Source organism: Pseudorca crassidens, chromosome 15 (assembly GCF_039906515.1).
Source record: "Pseudorca crassidens isolate mPseCra1 chromosome 15, mPseCra1.hap1, whole genome shotgun sequence".
Taxonomy (NCBI): Eukaryota; Metazoa; Chordata; class Mammalia; order Artiodactyla; family Delphinidae; genus Pseudorca; species Pseudorca crassidens.
The window spans coordinates 37,844,144-37,862,439 of NC_090310.1; the positions used below are offsets into that span (position 1 = coordinate 37,844,144).

The 18,296-nt window shown below is 50.8% G+C and overlaps 1 protein-coding gene across 23 annotated transcripts in view; it reads left to right on the top strand.

Annotated features, from left to right (window-relative positions):
• IFT140 (intraflagellar transport 140) overlaps positions 1-18,296 on the top strand; it is a 70,964-nt gene that overhangs the window by 16,151 nt on the left and 36,517 nt on the right. For 21 of the 23 annotated variants that reach the window (XM_067707093.1, XM_067707094.1, XM_067707095.1 and 18 more), the window contains 10 exons: positions 224-330; positions 1,014-1,159; positions 4,384-4,587; positions 4,721-4,793; positions 6,697-6,788; positions 11,660-11,787; positions 13,348-13,465; positions 15,797-15,927; positions 16,326-16,494; positions 17,813-17,944. In XM_067707093.1, coding sequence (XP_067563194.1) covers positions 224-330; positions 1,014-1,159; positions 4,384-4,587; positions 4,721-4,793; positions 6,697-6,788; positions 11,660-11,787; positions 13,348-13,465; positions 15,797-15,927; positions 16,326-16,494; positions 17,813-17,944 — 1,300 coding nt within the window. The remainder of the gene's footprint in view (positions 1-223; positions 331-1,013; positions 1,160-4,383; positions 4,588-4,720; positions 4,794-6,696; positions 6,789-11,659; positions 11,788-13,347; positions 13,466-15,796; positions 15,928-16,325; positions 16,495-17,812; positions 17,945-18,296) is intronic. The other 2 variants (XM_067707112.1, XM_067707111.1) reach the window with 2 other exon arrangements.

Sequence of the window (18,296 nt, forward strand, 5' to 3'; positions counted from 1 at the left end):
GTGTCACACAGGAACCCTCTTTTATTAACAACTGCTCCCTTTGTTATGAACAAGACGTAACATAGATAACGTAACAACGACATGCTTTTTTCCTCAGAGTCCAAAGGGCCATGTCTTTTTCCTGATTTTTAAAGTTTACTCTGCGAGTTGAACAAGACCCTCACAGCTGAGGGAAGCCCACTAACACAGTCCCCCCCGTGGGACTTTCCTCCTTGCCTTGTAGGTTCTGGGATTTAGAACGAGGAGAGAATTACGTACTGAGTCCAGAGGAGAAGTTTGGTTTTGAAAAAGGAGAGAATATGAACTGTGTTTCTTACTGTAGAGTCAAAGGTGAGACTTCCCAGCGTCAGAGGGAGAGCCCACCTCAGGCTTTGCTCTGGGGTGTGCTGTCATGACATGGAACTCAGGGCTGTTCTAAGAACCATACCTCAGTTACAACTATGTCAGTCACTCGAGTACAGTCAGCCAAGAGCAAAAAAGAGGCAGGAAAGCTGTGTTGTCCCACGTAGTGGTCAAGGAGTTTGGTCAGGAATGTGACCAGCCTGGCTGCGTGAATTGGTGTCTGTTCCTCCTGAAACCTCAAGAAAAAGTCAGTGTGAGAAACATTAAATATATATGTGTACATGGATGTGCGTATGTGCACACACACGCACACACAAATATGACAGAAAGAATAGGAAATGCACCAGAGCAGCACTTCCATGCCCGCTGAGTGCTAAGTGCTGTGTGGCATTGGGAAAGCAGCCCTGAACACAGGCAAGCAGGCTCCTCTCTCATGGGAGAAACCAGAGAGCAAGCAGCACCACTGCCCCAATCCCCCATCCACACATGTACACACTGTGTCACTGCGAGTAGCGAACTCCTGCTAAGGAAGACACGGCCAGGTACGAGGCTGGGCAGTTTCTAGACGGAGGGCCGACAGGCTGGTATTTTAGAGAGGGTGGTCAGAGAAGTGAGCTTGCTGCTGTTTTTATCCCTTTTCAACTCAATGTGAACTTTCTTTTTACCTACAGGTCTTCTGGCAGCAGGTACCGATAAAGGGCGCGTAGCCATGTGGAGAAAAGTGCCAGGCCCCCAGAGCAGCCAAGGGGTGGAGGGCAAAGACAGGTGGACCCTTCAGATCCCCACTGAGCTTGAAGGAAACATCACACAGATAAAGGTATGCCTTGACGGGGCGCTGGGTGCACTCATTTTCTGCAGAAGTGGAGGCAGTAATTGCTCTGAACCTATTTTTGTCAGTTATTCAAATTAAGATAAAAAATAACAACAGTAAAATATTTTTAAAGGCCTTTTGGGTTTCAGAACTACAGATAAGGGATTGTGGATCTGTAGTAATCTATATTTATCTTTTTAAATCTATCTACACGTCCATTTATCTCTATCATCTATTTGTCTTATTTAGTTATTTATTTGGCTGTGCCGCACGACTTGCAGAATCTTAGCTCCCCGACCAGGGATTGAATCTGCACCCCAGCAGTGGAAATACCAAGTCCTAACCACTGGACCGCCAGGGAATTCCCGCCCCAGCTTCCTCTTAATGCTCCAAAACTCCACTGTTTTCTGGTCATCCTGAGGCTTGAACTTGCCCCTATTCTGTTTCAAACAAAGTCATTCTGTTGGGGAGCTTGCTGTTCTTGTGGACTGCCTTTCCCCTCAGGAAAAGATTTCTGAGTCACTGCTCCACAGCCTGGTAGTGGGGAGAGTAGCTGGCTTTCTGGGGTGACACCCTGCTTTGGGAGCTGGGAGCTGGACACAGGAACCTCTGGTCCCAGATGGCCTCTCCCAGAGAGGAGCAAGCTGGGGCAAGGGCCTGGGGGCCCCATGTGGTCTGGCTCCCGCTCCAGATGCAGAGCCTCCCTCCGACCCACCTGGACCTGGCCTCTGTGCCGGAGCTGGGGGAGTGAGAGATGCTGGCAGCCGCCCCTCCCAGGAAAATGCCGGAGGAGAGGGAGCCCTGGTTTCTTGGCCAAACCTGCCTGCCGAGCTCACCTGCCACAGACTCTGCTCTTCTTACCAGACTTAGTAGACTTTCTTCAATAAGTCTTTCTTCATTTACTCTGTGCCCAATTCCCAGAGAAGTACATGGTTGTGTTTTCATAATTTTCACCAGTTATGCCTACTATGTCCTCGGGGCTCCTCACCTGCCTTTCTGGAACTTGCCTCTCAGATCTGCTCTGTGTGATTTTTTTTTTTTTTTTTTTTTTTTTAAATTTTTGGCTGCACCAAATGGCACGCAGGATCTTACTTAGTTCCCCGATCAGGGATCGAACCCACGCCCCTTACAGTGGAAGTGTGACATCTTAACCACTGGACCGCCAGGGAAGTCCCTGAATTTTTTAAGATAAAGTTTACTTAATCTATACTAATCAGGAAATGAAAACTTACATGGTAAACAGTGTATGGATACCTTAGAGCAATTTTGGGAATTACTTTTAGATCCTCATCTCAGGTCATAAATAAACATAGTTTCTGGATGAATTAACGAGTTAAATATTTTTAAAAGTTAGGTCAGGGACTTCCCTGGCGGTCCAGTGGTTAAGACTTCGCCTTCCAGTGGAGGGGGTGTGGGTTCGATCCCTGGTCGGGGAGCTGAGATCCCACATGCCTTGCAGCCAAAAAACCAAAACATAAAACAGAAGCAATATGGTCACAAATTCAATAAAGACTTTAAAAATGGTCCACCTGTTGAAAATAAAATTTAAAAAATTAAAAGTTGGGTCAGAATAACTGGCTAAAAACACAGAATATAATCAGATCTGTAGAGAAAGTGTAACTTTCTTAGATTTTAAGTAATAAAAGAAGTTGCAAAAGCAGAGGGACAAGGTTGAGTCCATAAGAACATGTCACACCGGGCAATGTGAACAGGAAGGCTGGGATGAAAGGAAAACTGAGCTGGGTAAAAATTCACTTTAAAAGGTTAATCTCTAAAACACCAAATTTTCCCAATTTTCAATGCATAATTTTTTTCTTCATTTGAATACCAATCCCAGTTGATGTGTACATTGAAAGTATTTTTGTTTTTTTGTGGGAGAAGAAAGGTGCTGTTTTAAACTGATGGCTCATCTTACCTTTAGTGATATCTTAGAATAATGGACGTGAAAAATACTCACATTTATAAGAAAAATATTAAGAATGCCAATGGAGGGAATTCCCTGGCGGTCCAGTGGTTAGGACTCAGTGCTTTCACTGTGGGAGCCCGGGTTCGATCCCTGGTTGGGGAACTAAGCCTGCATGCTGCACTGTGCGGCCAAAAAGAAAAGAATGTAAATGGATAAGTGATGAAGGAGAGTGCAGATAATTTACCTAAGGGTGGTTAGTAGAATCCATGGAAAACGTGTAACCTCAGTGGTAATGAAAGAAATGCCCATTTTAAATAATAGTAAGAGCCACACTAACTTTCTTGAAAGACGTAAAAGAAAAATTGACTCAGTAGACCATGTTCCTCAAAGAGAAGCCTCAATCTTGTAATTACCTGTCCCATCCATCGCTCTTTCCAAATAAATCTACAAATTACATGTTTATCCAGTGAAAATAAGGAGGTTTTTTTTTTTTCCTGAGGGAATTCAACACAATAATTCTAAACTCATTTGGTAGAGCAAATGGCCGAGAAAAAATTTTAAAAAGAATCAGACCATTTCTGTATCCTATACCAGAATATATCTGAAAGGTATAGCAATTAACATGGCATGCTTACTAGGAATGGATAAATATATCAGTGGAGTAAAGTTGGAAATCCAGAAATGGATTTGTATGGATTTGGAAGTTTAATATGAAATTATGAAAGTGGTACTTGACATCACTAGAGGAAGTCTAGATAGTTCACTAGAGTGTGTAAATTTGCTTTCCATTTATAAAACATAGACGCCCCTAAGTTCATGTCAGTAAAGTAAACTCTAGAAGATGCTCAACCAGTCAGGATAGACATGAGCGAGAACAACCACACAAGTTTACCCGCTGGATCTAAACTCTGAGTGTTGTTATTTTAAAGTTTTTCTACAAATTATACATTTTATACTTACAAATTTTTAAAATCATGTTTTTTTTTTTGTTTTTTTTTTGTTTTTTTTTTTTGCGGTACGCGGGCCTCTCACCGCTGTGGCCTCTCCCGTCGCGGAGCACAGGCTCCGGACGCGCAGGCTCAGCGGCCATGGCTCACAGGCGCAGCCGCTCCGCGGCATGTGGGATCTTCCCGGACCGGGGCACGAACCCGCGTCCCCTGCATTGGCAGGCGGACTCTCAACCACTGCGCCACCAGGGAAGCCCTAAAATCATGTTTTTAAACAAGAAGAAGAAATAGTGCTTGGAAATTGTTTATGAATCCTCGTACTTATAACATTGCCCTGACTGCACCTCTCCTTTCTGTCTCTCAACGTGGGAATGAAGTGGGGCTCCAGGAAGAGCCTCCTGGCAGTGAACAGCATCAGCTCTGTGCTCATCCTCCGCGAGCAGGCCATGTCGTCCCACTTCCACCAGCAGGTGGCCGCGGTGCAGGTCTCCCCGAGCCTACTCAGCGTGTCCTTCCTGTCCACGGGGGTGACACACAGCCTGCGCACAGACATGTACATCAGCGGAGTGTTCACCACCAAGGTCACTGCCAGGGTGACCATGGGCTTGGGCGGGATCATCGATACAGACGGAAGACCTGATCGGTTGTTAGGGTCATTCGGGACAACGAGGCCCAGACGGCTGGTTGCTTTTTAATTTCCGTGGTTCTTTGTAGGATGCTGTTGCCGTCTGGAATGGAAAACAGGTGGTGATCTTTGAGCCTTCTGGAGCCACATTACGAAGTGCAGGTAGGAGTCTTTTCAGCCCCACGAAGGGGACTCACATCTAATGGGGGTGGGTGCTGGTGCCTGTGAGGTGGGCAAAGGGCAGGCCCAGGGCCATGGGGAGACCCTTATGTCAGTTCTCGTGCCTGGGCCTGCGTTTCCAGAGCCGGTGCTGCCACTCTAGCCCTGTGCAACCAGGGCCTCCCCAGCCTCCCTACAGAAGCTAGTTGAGGTAGTTAAGTGCAGCCAGATCTGGGGCCAGCAGCCCTCCTGGGCTCCAGGACGATGAAACAGCTCAGAAATAAGTCGGCATGACTGTGAAGAACCACAGTGCTTTCCGGGGAAAGGGATGCTACACACCTGACTTCTGAACTTCCCAGAGCACGCACAGCAGTGAGCCCGTGGGGTCTCGACCAAGGCCAACCTCTGTCTGAAAATTTCAGGGTGGATCTTCAGAGCTGTTCCACCTGTCCCATCCATCGCTCCGACTCTCTGTTTCACTTTATCTTCTGCTCTTTAGCACATGTCTGTATGAGTTACGGGGCTGCTGTAACAAGGACCACAAAACGAGTGGCTGTTTAGGAGTTATTCTCTCACAGTTCTTGAGGCCAGATGTCCAAAATTAGTTTCACTGGCCAAAATCAAGGTGTTGGCAGAGCCCCAGAGGCTCTAGGGAAGACTCTGCTCCTTGCTTCTTACAGCTTTTGGTGGCTGCCAGCAGTCCTTGGCTTGGGGTCACATCATTCCAGTCTCTGCCTCCACTGTCACATTGTTCCTGTCTAAAAATCTCCCTCCCTCTTACAGGGACACTTGTGATTTCATTTGGGGCCCATTTGCATAATCCAAGATAATCTCCCCATCTCAAGACCTTAACATCTTTGGCCATATAAGCTAATATTCATGGGTTTCAGGGATTAGGACCTGATCTCTTTGGGGACATCTTCCCACCAAGCACAGTGACCATCAGGACGTGCTCCTCGGCAAGATCTCCTTCTGCACAGTTCTTGTCTTCACCCATCCTGACCTAGGCCCTCCTACCTCACAGGGGGATTCGTCATTGCACTGTTCCCAGGGTGATGCCCCCACGTGCTTGTTTGAATACCTCACACCTCCCTGGGGATGTTTTTCCACAGGTTATCAACTCTCTCCCTCATATTATTCCCTCACTTTTTTTTCCTCCTCTAACACTTTGTTGCCTAAAGTTCTCTTGGAACACTTTTCCCACCCTGCCCTGTATCGTGCTGACAATTCACGTCTTTGCCTATCTTCTACCATAGACCCCTTGAGGGGCAAGGGTGAACTTATCCTCCCAAGAGGATAGCACAACAGGTGCTGAGCTATTTTCTGTTTTGTGTGTGTCATCATCTTCCTAACTAGATAAGAACCTGTCTAGAGCCAGAGACTAGAGCTTGTGGTCTCCAAAGTTCCACATAAGATAAGCAGATGCTTGAACAATCATGCTGTCATAGATGCTGTGCTACTGGAAGCACCACTGCTAGATGGGATAAAAGAGGAGAGACCATCAGTGACTGGTGAGGGCAGGGTGCCCAGCACTGAGTCCCCACACCTGGCCATCACCGGCAGCTGTGGCCCTGGCAGGTCCCTGTGTCTCAGAGCCTCACTTTCCTCATCTGCAAGATAAAGAAAACGCACCTTTCACAAGGCTATTGTGGGTGCCAAGGAAAATTAGGGAACACACATGAGAACACTTCTTGACTATACCGCAGCTCCACCCCTTCTACCCGTCTCACCGTGGTTCCTTCTTTATATCCTTAGTTGTAGAAGATCTTTTCTGCTAGGTTTCAGTCTTTCTCATCAATAGTTGCCCTACAAAAAATTCTAGTTTTAGTGTGAGAATGCTTCTTAAACTCTAAGGAGCTATGACGAGACTAGCTGCTGCTGTCCTGACCTTTATCTTTAATTTTAGGTACCTTCCTGTGTGAGTCTCCAGTGTTAGCCATGCACGAAGAAAACGTTTATACGGTGGAGCCAAACCGAGTCCAAGTTCGAACCTGGCAGGTAAATTGCTGCTCTAGAGTGAGTGGCCTGTGACGTTAAAGACAATTAGAGCAGAGTTTAAAATGCCATCTCTAAATCAAGCCAGAGCCTGCTTAATGACTTCACTCAACCACATCAGATTGCCCCCACTGGGTGCTTGGTTGTAAAAATGGATTGTCGGATAGCCCCTCCATCGACAGCTCTTGTGACTTCAGAAGTCAGGAGGTGAGGCAGTGGCCTTTTGCAGTGAAAAGGACTACATGGCTGGACCTTGAGTGCATGGGGGTGTGAAATGGGAGGAAATTTTGCTGTGTTTAATGCGCATCTTGAGGACTGAGGGGTCATCAGTTCAGGACATATCTTTAGGCAGACCTTTTTCCCTGCATGTGTCTGAGGGTGAGGCCAGGATGGGAGCAATGTGTGCCTCCAGGATTACAGGCCTTTAACACACCATTCTGTTCCCTCCGGGTGGTGTGCAGTAAGGAAACCCTGCCCACATCCCGTGCACACTTGCTGGACCCCCAGGGCTGACATGGTGTATTAGTTTCCTGAGCCTGCCATAACCAATGACCACAAACTTATGGCTTAAAACAATAGAAATTTATTTTCTTTGCAGTTCAGGAGGCCAGAAGTCCTAAATCTAGGTGTGGGCAAGATTGGCTCCTTCTGAGGCTCTGAGGGTGAATTTGTCCCATGCCCCTTCCAGCTTTTGGTGTTGCCAGCATTCCTTGCGTTCCTCAGCCTGTAGACAGATCACTCCAGTCTTTGCCTCCATCTTTACATGGCCTTCTCCCTGTGTCTTAGAAGGACACTTGTCCTTGGATTTAGGGTCCACCCTAATCCAGAGTTGTCTCCTTTTGAGATCCTTAATTATATCTGCAAAGACCCTTTTTCCAAGATACATCCAAATGGATGTATCTTTCAGGGGCTACCATTCAGCCCAGTACATGCAATAGTGTTCTGCATCATGGTTGAGGACATTTGTTATGGCACTGGTTTTAGCTCTCAGTATGACTGCTTTGTCCAGCTCTGAGTTCTTTCCTGGGGTCCAGCATTTGATTTCCCAGGGCTGCCATGTCCGTGTCCTTGTACCTCACAGCCTGCACGTCCACTCTTGCATTCAGCAATTCCTGAAAGAGCTTCCATGCAGTTCTACTTTCTAGCAGGAGGGTCAGACAGTAAAGGTGCACACTGAAGTGTGGAGGTGGGTGGGAAGTATTGCAGGGGGTGGCATTGGAATAGAGACCTGACAAGTCAGGGAAGCGCCCGCAGCCCCACTCGCCTCCTGGGGCAAAGTGCAGGTGGAAGGAGCTGGGGCCTGTTGAGATACCTGCCCTGCTTCAGGTCAAAAGGGAGGCAGAGAGGCTGGAGGGAAGGAGGGATGGGCCTTGCATACTGCTGATAGTTGTGTAGGGGCATCAGCTGTGGACATAAAGCCGAGGCAGGGAGGGGCCCTCCTGACAAAAGATGAGGGAGCAGCTGGGTTATCAGAGGAGTGACCTGCGGAGCTGGAGAGTGGAGGCATGCAAGGAAAGAAGGAAAGATCTTCAGGGAAGGGGCGAAAGGCATACTGGGAAAGAAGGATAGGCCTGCTGGAAAATGGGGGAATGGCATACTGGGAAAGAATGATAGGTCTGATGGGAAGGTGCAAAGAGCATGCTGGGAAGGGGCAAGAGGCATACTGGGAAAGGGGCAAAAGGCATAATGGGAGAGAATGAAAGACGTGCTGGGAAAGGACGAAAGGCATGCTGGGAAAGAAGGATAGGCCTGCTGGAGAAGGGGGAAAGGCATACTGGGAAAGAATGATAGGCCTGATGGGAAGGAGCAAAAGGCATGATGGGAAAGGGGTGAAAAGCATACTGGGAAAGAATGATAGGCCTGTAGGAAGGGGTGAGATGCATACTGGGAAAGAAGAAAAGGCCTGCTGGGAAGGGGCAAAAGGCATACTGGGAAAGAATGATAGGCCTGCTGGGAAAGGGCGAAAGGCATGCTGGGAAAGGGGTGAAAGGCATGCTGGGAAAGGGGTGAAAGGCATACCGGGAAAGAATGATAGGCCTGCTGGGAAGAGGTGAAAGGCATACTGGGAAAGGGGTGAAAGGTTTGCTGGGGAAGGGGTGAAAAATCAGCTGGAGGGAACTTAGGAGCGTCTGACCACAGACAGTCTAGAGTTTAGACTTTTTAGTTGATTTTTAGGTTAAGGAATATGTGACCATGGTGATTAGTAAAGTAATGCCAGCCTGTGTAAGGAATCCATTAGCACCTCTCGTTGGAAAGCTGGAGTGTGTCTCCAGACCTTTCTCCCTGCCCGTGCATCCATGACACACAAACTGCAGTTGTTGCTGGTTTGTGTGGTGATGGGACAGCCATTATGTACCTCATGGTTCTCGCAGAAGCTTCCTCCAGGCGGGAGCGCAGAGCCCCGCTGGTTCCCGTGCTTCCTGCCAGGCACTGCGAGGAGAGGCGGGAGCTGAGCGGGGGCTGGTGTCTGACAGACACCCGTGGAGGCAAAGCCTCGGGGGACCATGTGGAAGTTGGAAGGCAGGAGGTGTGGAGCCCGAGTAACACGGTGCGTTTTGGCTTGTTTTTTTCTTGGTTTTGTGTTTTCTTCCTAGAAGATCACTTCTGTGTGGGAAGGACTAGGGCAGCTGGTGAGCAGTGAAGGCAGATAGGAGAGGCCACAGGTGAGAGGTCCGGGGGCTTGGAGCGCGACAATGGGCAGGGAGCCAGGCCAGAGTCAGCAGTTAGGGGCGTGGTGAGCAACTGGTGTAGGAGGGAGGAACTGAGGACATTCTAGTTGTCTAGTTTGCGGGTCTGTGCTAATTGTGGAGCCTTAAGGTGGAACGTACAGAAGCAGAGCAGGGCTGGGGGGGAAGGGTGCAAGTGTGAGGTGCCTCGGACACCCTTCAGAGATGTCCCAGTGTTACCTGAAAACGAGGTTCGCCTCTCGGTGGATGTCAGCCAATAGACACAACCAAGCTAAGATCGGGAGAAGGAAGGATTTATTACTCGCAGCCAGGAAGGAGAACACGGGGGATCTTTCCCAAAACAGTGTCTCCTGAACAGCAAAATTGGGGAAGTTTTAAGCTAAGGGCACAAGCATATTCACAAAAGCATTTGAGCAGAGGAGAATTCAGGGTAGAATTGGGGCAAAGGTCAACAGAGTCCAGGCTGTGGATTGAAGTCGGTGGGAGCGTTACTTCCTGCAGAACTCAAAGGTGTATTATTATGTATATCCCTTGAGGAACCAGGACCTGCCCCAAGGCTGCTCCTCCCTTGTTTCTGCATTCCCTCCCTAAGATCATTAATTGCTGAGGCCTGTTCTAGGACCAGCACTGTGGCCAGGCTTAGATCACAAAATGGCTTAGGCTAAAATGGGTCCTCTTATGTCAAGAATACCAGTCCTGGTTTTCTTTCTCCAGGAACCCCCACCACCACCCCGCCCCAGCCTATATCCTTACACCAGAGCCAGCTGGAAACACTGCTCTGGAGGCAGGAGCCCAGGCCACGCTCTGAAACTGGGGTTGGGAATTGGGACATATCATTGAGGCAGTGTGGAAGGAGAGGAGGTCAGGTTTGCACTGCGTATGACGTGTCAGGAGCGGCAGAGGAGAGGTCGAGCAGAGGAGGCTGAGAGCCTCGCTCTGTCCTCACCAGTGAGCCTGTCCTCACCGTGAGCCATTGCCTGTGACTGTTGTTTGCTTGTTCCACAAACGTATACTAACCTCCCTACTGGGTGCATCAACATGAAGATCAGATTCCTCAGCTTGGAACTCACCCCCATGCTGTTTATCCCTCACTCTGAGTTTCCTGGACGGGTTATGCAGCTTCCTGGCCTGCTCCTCAAGTCTCTGTGCCTGGCACTAGGAGTCTACTAAGTTCTGTTGGAACGCCCCCCCATCCCCAGTCGTCCAGCCGCTCCCCGCTACCCCTGCACTGGGACCAGGCCTCCACCTGCCGCCCACTCACTGTTGGGGTGCCCTGCTCCCAGCCCAGCACCATGCCACGCAGACACTTACTGGGCGCTGCTTGAATTGAGCCAGGAGCCTCTCTCAGCTCCAAGGACAAGGGTCGGTCCATGCACAAGACACACGAAAGCCTAAGCTCTGTGCAGGCCTGACTGTAGTCACTCTTTCCAAAATGCTCTTAAAGTAAGAGTGACACTTTAAAACCCTCCAGAGTCTTCCAACTTCACGTAGAACAAAATCTGGCTCTCCACCTTGGCCTGCACTGATTACCCACTTGGCCTCTGGTCACTGCCCACCTCGGGGGCCACCCCTTGGCCACCACATTCCTTCCTGCTGTGCTGGCTCCTCCTTGTCCTGGAAAGCCAGGCTCAGCTCTCCAATAGGTGGCTCCTTCTCCCCAGTCTCAGTTCAGGTTTGCCCCACAGACAAGACCTGTTTCTCAGGCATTTACTGACGTATGATGTACACACAGGAAAGCAAGCATGTTGTGTGTGCAGCTCAGTGAGTTTTCACAGATGGACGTATCCGTGACGCGACCACCATCCCTTCCACTCACGGCCTCCCCTGGATGTGACCACTTAGAGGACACTAGCCACACAGTCAGTTTCATTGGGGCTTTAACATAAGACCTTGCAGGCAGTACCTCCTGGACCAACCCAAGCAGGTGGAATTCAATGTCTCGCCACCTTGATAGTTTTGTTTTAGCATTCTGTCCGTCACCTGTCTACACTTGCTCAGGTTGAGTTATGTGCGTACTTGCTTGTTTACCTGGCTGCTACCTGTCTCCCCCTCTGAACGTAAGCATCAGGGATCCCCCCGGGGCAGGGCCCCGTCCTCCCCTCCCCGTGTGGGGTGAGACTCCAGCAGAGGGCAGGGCCCTGTGAATAAAGCCTCCCTGAATTCCCTGTTCCCTCCTTTTTTCTTCAGGGGACTGTGAAACAACTCCTGCCATTTTCCGAAACAGAGGGGAACCCATGCTTCTTTGACATCTGTGGAAATTTCCTGGTTGTAGGGACAGACTTGGCTCACTTTAAAAGCTTTGATCTATCCCGAAGGTACAGTGTTTGTCCAAATAAAAGTATTATATTTTTAAAATTAGTCAGGAGGTAGTGTGGTGGGTAGAAAATGGAGAGGAGGAAGCAAACTACTTATGTTCTCATTTCAACATTAATGTGCAACTTACTTTTTTGAAATGTCTTATGTCTTGATTTAAATTCTTCATCTTTGCATGAAGGGTAAGGGACCAGCATCACTATGTGATGGACACATGACAGTGCATTTGTCAAAATCCATAGAACTTTACAGCTCAAAGTGAGCCTTAATGTCTGCAAATTTAAAAAATCAGTTCAGGGGATCCCAGGATGGAATGCAGACGAAGCAGGACTACCCACCATTCATGAGTGTGTGGAACTGCCTCCCTGGGAACCAGGTGCCGCCTGGGTCACCCTGGCACCGAGTGGGACCGTGAGACTAAGGGCTAAGGGGCCGCACGCGGCATGTGCTCTGCAGACGAAGTCAGTTCCCACGGGGCTCGGGGAGCAGTACCCACACTGCCATCCAGGCTGGACATGAGCAGCCGAGGGATGGGATGGGAGCCCGAGGGAGCCAGCTTCTCGCCTGGGTGGGAGGTTCCAGATCAGCAGGGGTGGAGGCTGGAGTGACCCCTGTGCTGGTGCATCCAAGGTGGAGATGTGAGTCTGAAGTAGAGTGCAGCTTCACGTAGACGCAGGTGGATGCGTATAAAGTTACCATGGCTACGAGGATACACACCAGTCAGTATACACACAGCCTTGCTCTGTCAGCCGTGGGGGCCTGAGGGCAATGACACCCCAAGAGCAACGAGCACATCCCGTGCCCGGATCTGGGTCTCTAAGTCCTGCAGTAAAGGGAACTGATCTCCTCGGAGAAATGATGCTGGGACTGATACTGGGACTGAAGCAGGAAATACACCAAATGAGCCTGGAGACTCTGTCCCAGCCCAGAGGGGCCCAGGGAGACGAGACAATTAAATGTCAAGTGGGGCCTGGACAGGGGGCCTAGGACAGACAGAGGACACTAGGAGAAAAGTAAGGAAATGTGAATAAAGCAAAAAAAATCATAATGAGATACCTATACAAGCCAGCGTTGTTTCTAATGGCAACAAACTGAAACAACTAAACAGGGAATTAATTAAATAAATTTTAGTTTGTCCACACAGCGGAAAAGCACACAGCTGTAATGAAGTATGGGCAGCAGAGACCCCGGCCAGCTGTGCTGTGGGGACGATGAAGCAGCCTTAATAAGCTGCTCCTGTGTGAGACAGGGACAAAATACGTGTTCGTGTTTGTTCACAGAAACAGAATTTTAAAACCTCACCCACCAAGTAGCAGATTGTTATGTTGTACAGCTGAAACTAAGATAACGTGTGTGTCAATTATACCTTGACAAAAAAAATGTAAAAATAAAAAATCACCCTATGTCTGAGCTCAGCCCATTTCCTGGGTCTCACATTACCGAAGTGAGAGCAGTTGGGCCCAAGCGGAGCTCAGTTCTCTGGGCCCAGGTTCCAGGCCGCAAGGAGAAGGGGCGCCTGCCATCCCACGGCGGTGCCACTGAGACCGCGTCCCTCCCCGCAGAGAGGCGAAGGTGCACTGCAGCTGCAAGAGCCTGGCAGGGCTGGTCCCGGGCGTTGGGGGCATGGCCTCCCTCAGGTGCAATGCCAGCGGCAGCAAGATCAGCATCCTCCTCAGCAAGGTGAGTCCGCTCGTGCGCACAGCTCCTCCCACCCCTCCAGCTGGCCCTTCTGTGCCCCACACCCCGCGCTCTTGACGTCCCCTCCTCCCTGGCCGGGCGGAGTGGTGGGGGAGCTTTCTGTCTGGCCTCTCCTCTTGCCTGGGGCCACCCTTCGCCTCCCCACCTTCCTTCACTCCCTGTTTCATCAGGAGCAGTGGTTTCTGCTTTGCAGAGACCCTCACCTCTTCCCTTTTCTGCCTCTTTCCATCACCCGACTAAATTCTCTGGGCACCAGGGGTGATGACTGTGGAAGGACCTTGGAGCCTCTTGCTTAGAGAAACACACGACATGGGTGTGAAGGAGGCAGGTGGCTGGGTTGCCTGTTCTGGAGGAGCTACTGCCTTCCCACCTGGCAGTGTCTGTTCATGCTCTCCTCATGCATTCACTCACACGTTCATTTGCTCACTCATTCACTCACACATTCGCTCACTTATTTATTCACTCATTCTCTCACTCGTTCATTTAAGAGTGGATTGCTGGTTGCCCTCCATGTACCACACACTTTACTGGCCACTGTAAACACAAACTGATCGGTTAAATCGGGGAATCGGCCCCTCCCCTCGGAGAAGCAGACTCGAGTAAATTTTTACATGGTGAGAGCTGAGAGGAGAGGTGAAGGGCTGGAGGTCAGTGGTAGGTGGAACAGCTCTCAAGAGTTCCGGAGGCTTCCAGGGGAGGTGGAGGTTGAGCCCAGGTGTGGGCTCGCCAGGTGGGCAAGTGATGGGGGCACAGCCCCGCCAAGGCGTCAGAGTGCGACCCCGTGGCAGAAGCATGGCTTCACCAAGGTCTCTGGTCACTGGCAGAGGGGGAGGCCCAGGCTGAGTGGTCAGTGGGCTATCACAAGGTGGAAGATCCCTTGGGGCCCATCACAGCCATACTTGGCTGTAGGGCAGGGAAGGACAGGGTCTGAGAGGAGCTGGGTGAGGAGCCTTTGGGGGACGGAGGGGGGTCCTGTCTGGTTGTTGAGTTAAGGGATTTGAAGGGCGGCCTGTGGGCAGTTAGACACAAGCCTGAGTCTCAGCCAGGAGGTCTGGCTGGAGGTGGGGGTCCTACAAGCCGGAGGCCAGGGTGGACCTGGGGAGGCTGAGGGAGGGGAAGCAGCTGAGCTGATGGGGAGAGACAGGCAGGCACCGCACACCAGGCAGTCCTGGGTCACTCATTCCTTCAGTGGCCAGGACACTGCCCGGGTATCCACACACAGGCAGGAGACACCCACACAGGAGGTAGGCAGGGTATCGGGACGTGGTGCTGGGCAGTCCCGGGAAGGACATTTTCCTTGGTGCTGGGTGTGGACGCTGGTGAGAAGTGCGGACTGCTGAGTGACCATTGTCTCCGGAGGCCTGATTCTAAAGAGCAGAGCGAGCTTGAGGGAGCTCAACGCTCAGACCAGGGTCAGGAATGCTCGCCCTGGTGAAAGAAAAAAATCAAAGAAAGAAAAGTTGAGCTAGGTTGAGGGGGCTTGCAGTGAAAGATAGCTCCCCTGCCCCACTGGCACTCCCCAGGGGAGGAGAGGCTGGGAGAAGCAGGAGGAGGAGGATGGGATGAAGCCCCTCTCCTTGCAGACGGGGCAGGGTGGGCGTGGTGTCTGGGGTGGAGACTGAGTCCTGGACCATCTTACCGTGTCCCAGACACTTCGTTGTTTGTCATTTTGCTTAGGGAATTGTGATGACTAGAAGCTTGCGTTTTTATTTAGTCAAACCTATCGATGATTTTTAATTTGTGATTTCTTCCATTGCTTTTAAGCTTACAGTATTTTCTTTTGTCTAAGATATCGGTAATTTTTCATTTTCTTGCCTTTCTTTTCTTAAGTAAGCATGTCCCTTTACCGTCCCGGTATCTGTGGGGATAAAGGTTTAACAGTCTACATGAGTTCTTGGCATTTTGCCCCAACAACAAAGCTGGTTCCCTTTTCTCAGCTTTTCTAAAGCTTCTCTATGGTGTTTACTTCATTTTTACTCACTTGCGTGAGAATTCGTTTATCAGAATCTCGGTCCCTCCTTGTGCCCATGGTTAATCCACCTCAGGTAAGATGACATCACACTCACGTCTGTATTAAGAACAGCTAGACAGCCATAGTCGACCTGCATAGTCTGAGAATTTGTCTTCAGTTTTCTGAAATTAGAAAGTAGTAAATCCATAGCCATTTCAGCAGGATGAACGTAAGCTGATGTTCGAATTACGAATGCTGGAGGCCCGCTCATGGGAGCGGCTGGGTGGATGACCCGGGCATCTCTTCCAGGCGTGTGGCTCTCAGTGGGCGGGTACCCTGAGCTCCAGCTCTCTCTTCCCCAGGCTGACAACAGCCCCGATTCCAGAATCTTCTTCTACGATGTGGAAATGGACACAGTGACCATCCTCGACTTCAAGAGGGGACAGATAGATCAGAGAGAGACGTTGTCCTTTAATGGACAGGAGACTAAGAAGTAAGATTGTGGTTTGGGAGGATTTTGTTGAAAAAAATGTTGAAAACGATGTTCAGTTACTTGTTGGCTTCGAGGCAGGTTGTCGCTAAGTTTACTTCACCCTTGGAAGAGCTCAGAGATCACGAGTGGTGGAAACCAGAGGTGAAATAGAAACAAACTCCCCTGGTCAGTCGGGGTGGACTTGAGTCTCTAATCTGTTTTCCAGGTTCTAAGGTTCTGGAGTCATGGGGTCGGAACTCGAGCTTCTGAAAGGGCTGCAACTCGAGTGTCCACAAGGGCAGCCTGAGTCTTGGGGCACAGAGGGCCCATCAGCATCTCTGTTGGCATGGAGAGTGTTTCTGAAAACACAGTGGGGCATTGATGTACCACGTGTGTGAGGGTCTGTCTCTCTCTTTCAGAAGCCAGGCCCTTGCAGATGAGAGGCTGACGAATCTCGTGCCTGTGAGCCACTTCTGGGATCAGAGTGAGCCCAGGCTGTTTGTGTGTGAAGCCTTGCAGGAAGTGCCGGGCGCCCCGCTGCAGCCAACGGACAGGAAGGCCCTGGGCGAGGCCAGCACAGGCCCCACGGTACCACATGTTGTCGCCTTTGTGTTTAGATTGGTGGGGACGTGGCAGGCTCTGTCTTCCCAACATGGTCCACAGGGAAGTTCTGGGGAATGGATTCAGGAGAGCAAGCGCTCACCCCCAGGATGCCGGGGGACACCTATCCCCTCTGGGTTGACACTGAGGGCTGGCCCCACCCTCTGTCATGTGCCATTTTCTCTCGGCAGCTCAGAGCTCTTTATCAAAACAGTTAACGTGAACTTACCCCTTGATGTCAGCTCATCCTGTGGGGTCCAGTTACTGAGGCCGACTCCTCAGTCATCCCCCGAACAATTGGCCCCCTCGCCCCTGTCTCCACCCCAACCCCCGGCTTTGCAGGGCGTCCCTCCCCAAAACTGGTGACTCTCGGGCCCAGGACTCCAACACTTTCCAAGTCTTGGGTCCTGCAGGACACCCAGTGATCCCTGAGAAAGCCCGGGGGCTGCATGCGCCTCTCTGTGACCCAGAGGGATCTTTCGTAGGGTCCTCAGTAGGTCAGCAAAGGCCCGCCGGCCCTAGAGCTTCAGGTGACTTGTGTCCCTGCCAAAGGGACTTCCTTCCAGGATGTGAGAGGCTGGATCCCCTGAGGCTACCAGCAGCGGGTTTCCACACCCTGATGTTTTCAGAAGCAAATCGGTCTCTGGGTCTGAAACATGAGTGGCGAGAGGGGCCCTGTTGGCATCTGTGTCACTGGAGTGGAGACTCGAAGATGAGAGAGAGGATCTAGTGACGAGCAAGTTGGGGGCACTTGCTCCCACTTGGAGGGTGGGGGCATGGCCGGCGAAGGGCTCCTGGTCTTGGGTGAAGTTGGTGAGGAGACGCAGGCACTCACACAGCAGGGCAGCCACCAGCCCCTCGGCCTCCACGTCTCCTGGGCAGAAGGGTCTGCGGCCGAGTCCTGCAGGACAGGGTCCCGCCGAGCATCGGCCTCTGCACTGTCCCTGCCTGAGAGCAGAGCAGAGTCTCCATGTCAAAGTCAAGAAACTGAAGGGGCTACTCTTGAAGCTCCTGAGCTTCACTCACCAGCGCGGGTGGAAGGGTTAGTTTTCACCACAAGGTCAGCGAGATGGGTCTAGTGGCTCCCAGGCCGGACGAGGTGTGTCCTCCAGGAGGGGCGTCAGAGAATAGCGGAGCCTGGTGTCGTTGCTGTGTGCCCCGAGGAGGAAGGGGGTTATCTGTGTGCCTATGTGTTGGCCCCTCTACTTTCTTTGTGTTTTATGTAAATATCCCAGCAGTGAAAATGGGATTGGACGAGATTCAGGAAAGTTATTGCCAAACTAAGACAGAACGTCTCCCTCTGCAGGCAGACGTGCTGGTCCTGTCTTTCTTCGTCTCTGAAGAGCACGGCTTCCTGTTGCAGGACAGCTTCCTCCGGCCTCCCGTCTTCCAGGCGCTCTTGGGAATCCAAGTGCCCCATTATTACTTCATGAGAAAGGTGGGAGCCTCTATGTGTGCGGCCGTGTCTCAGGCCCTCCTCCCCACCGGGGCTCTTCCGTTAAACAAGCAAACCGTGTGCCCTGATTTGTCGCCTGAGATTCCCGCAGATCCGAGGTTTCTGTGTGGGGAAAGGCAGGCAGGCAGCAGTGCTGCTGAGGGTTGTCCCTTCCGGCGTCCCCCAAAGGCACCGTACCCTTCCACTTTCCTGTCTTCTTTTTAAAAATTCTAGCTGTTTTTTTAAAAGTACGTATTCCTATATTCACTGTAGGAAATTCAGAAGCTTCAAATAAAGAAATAAAGACCAAGGATGCTGCAAATCTCCGTGGTCGCAGCCCCCAGAGATGGTTGCT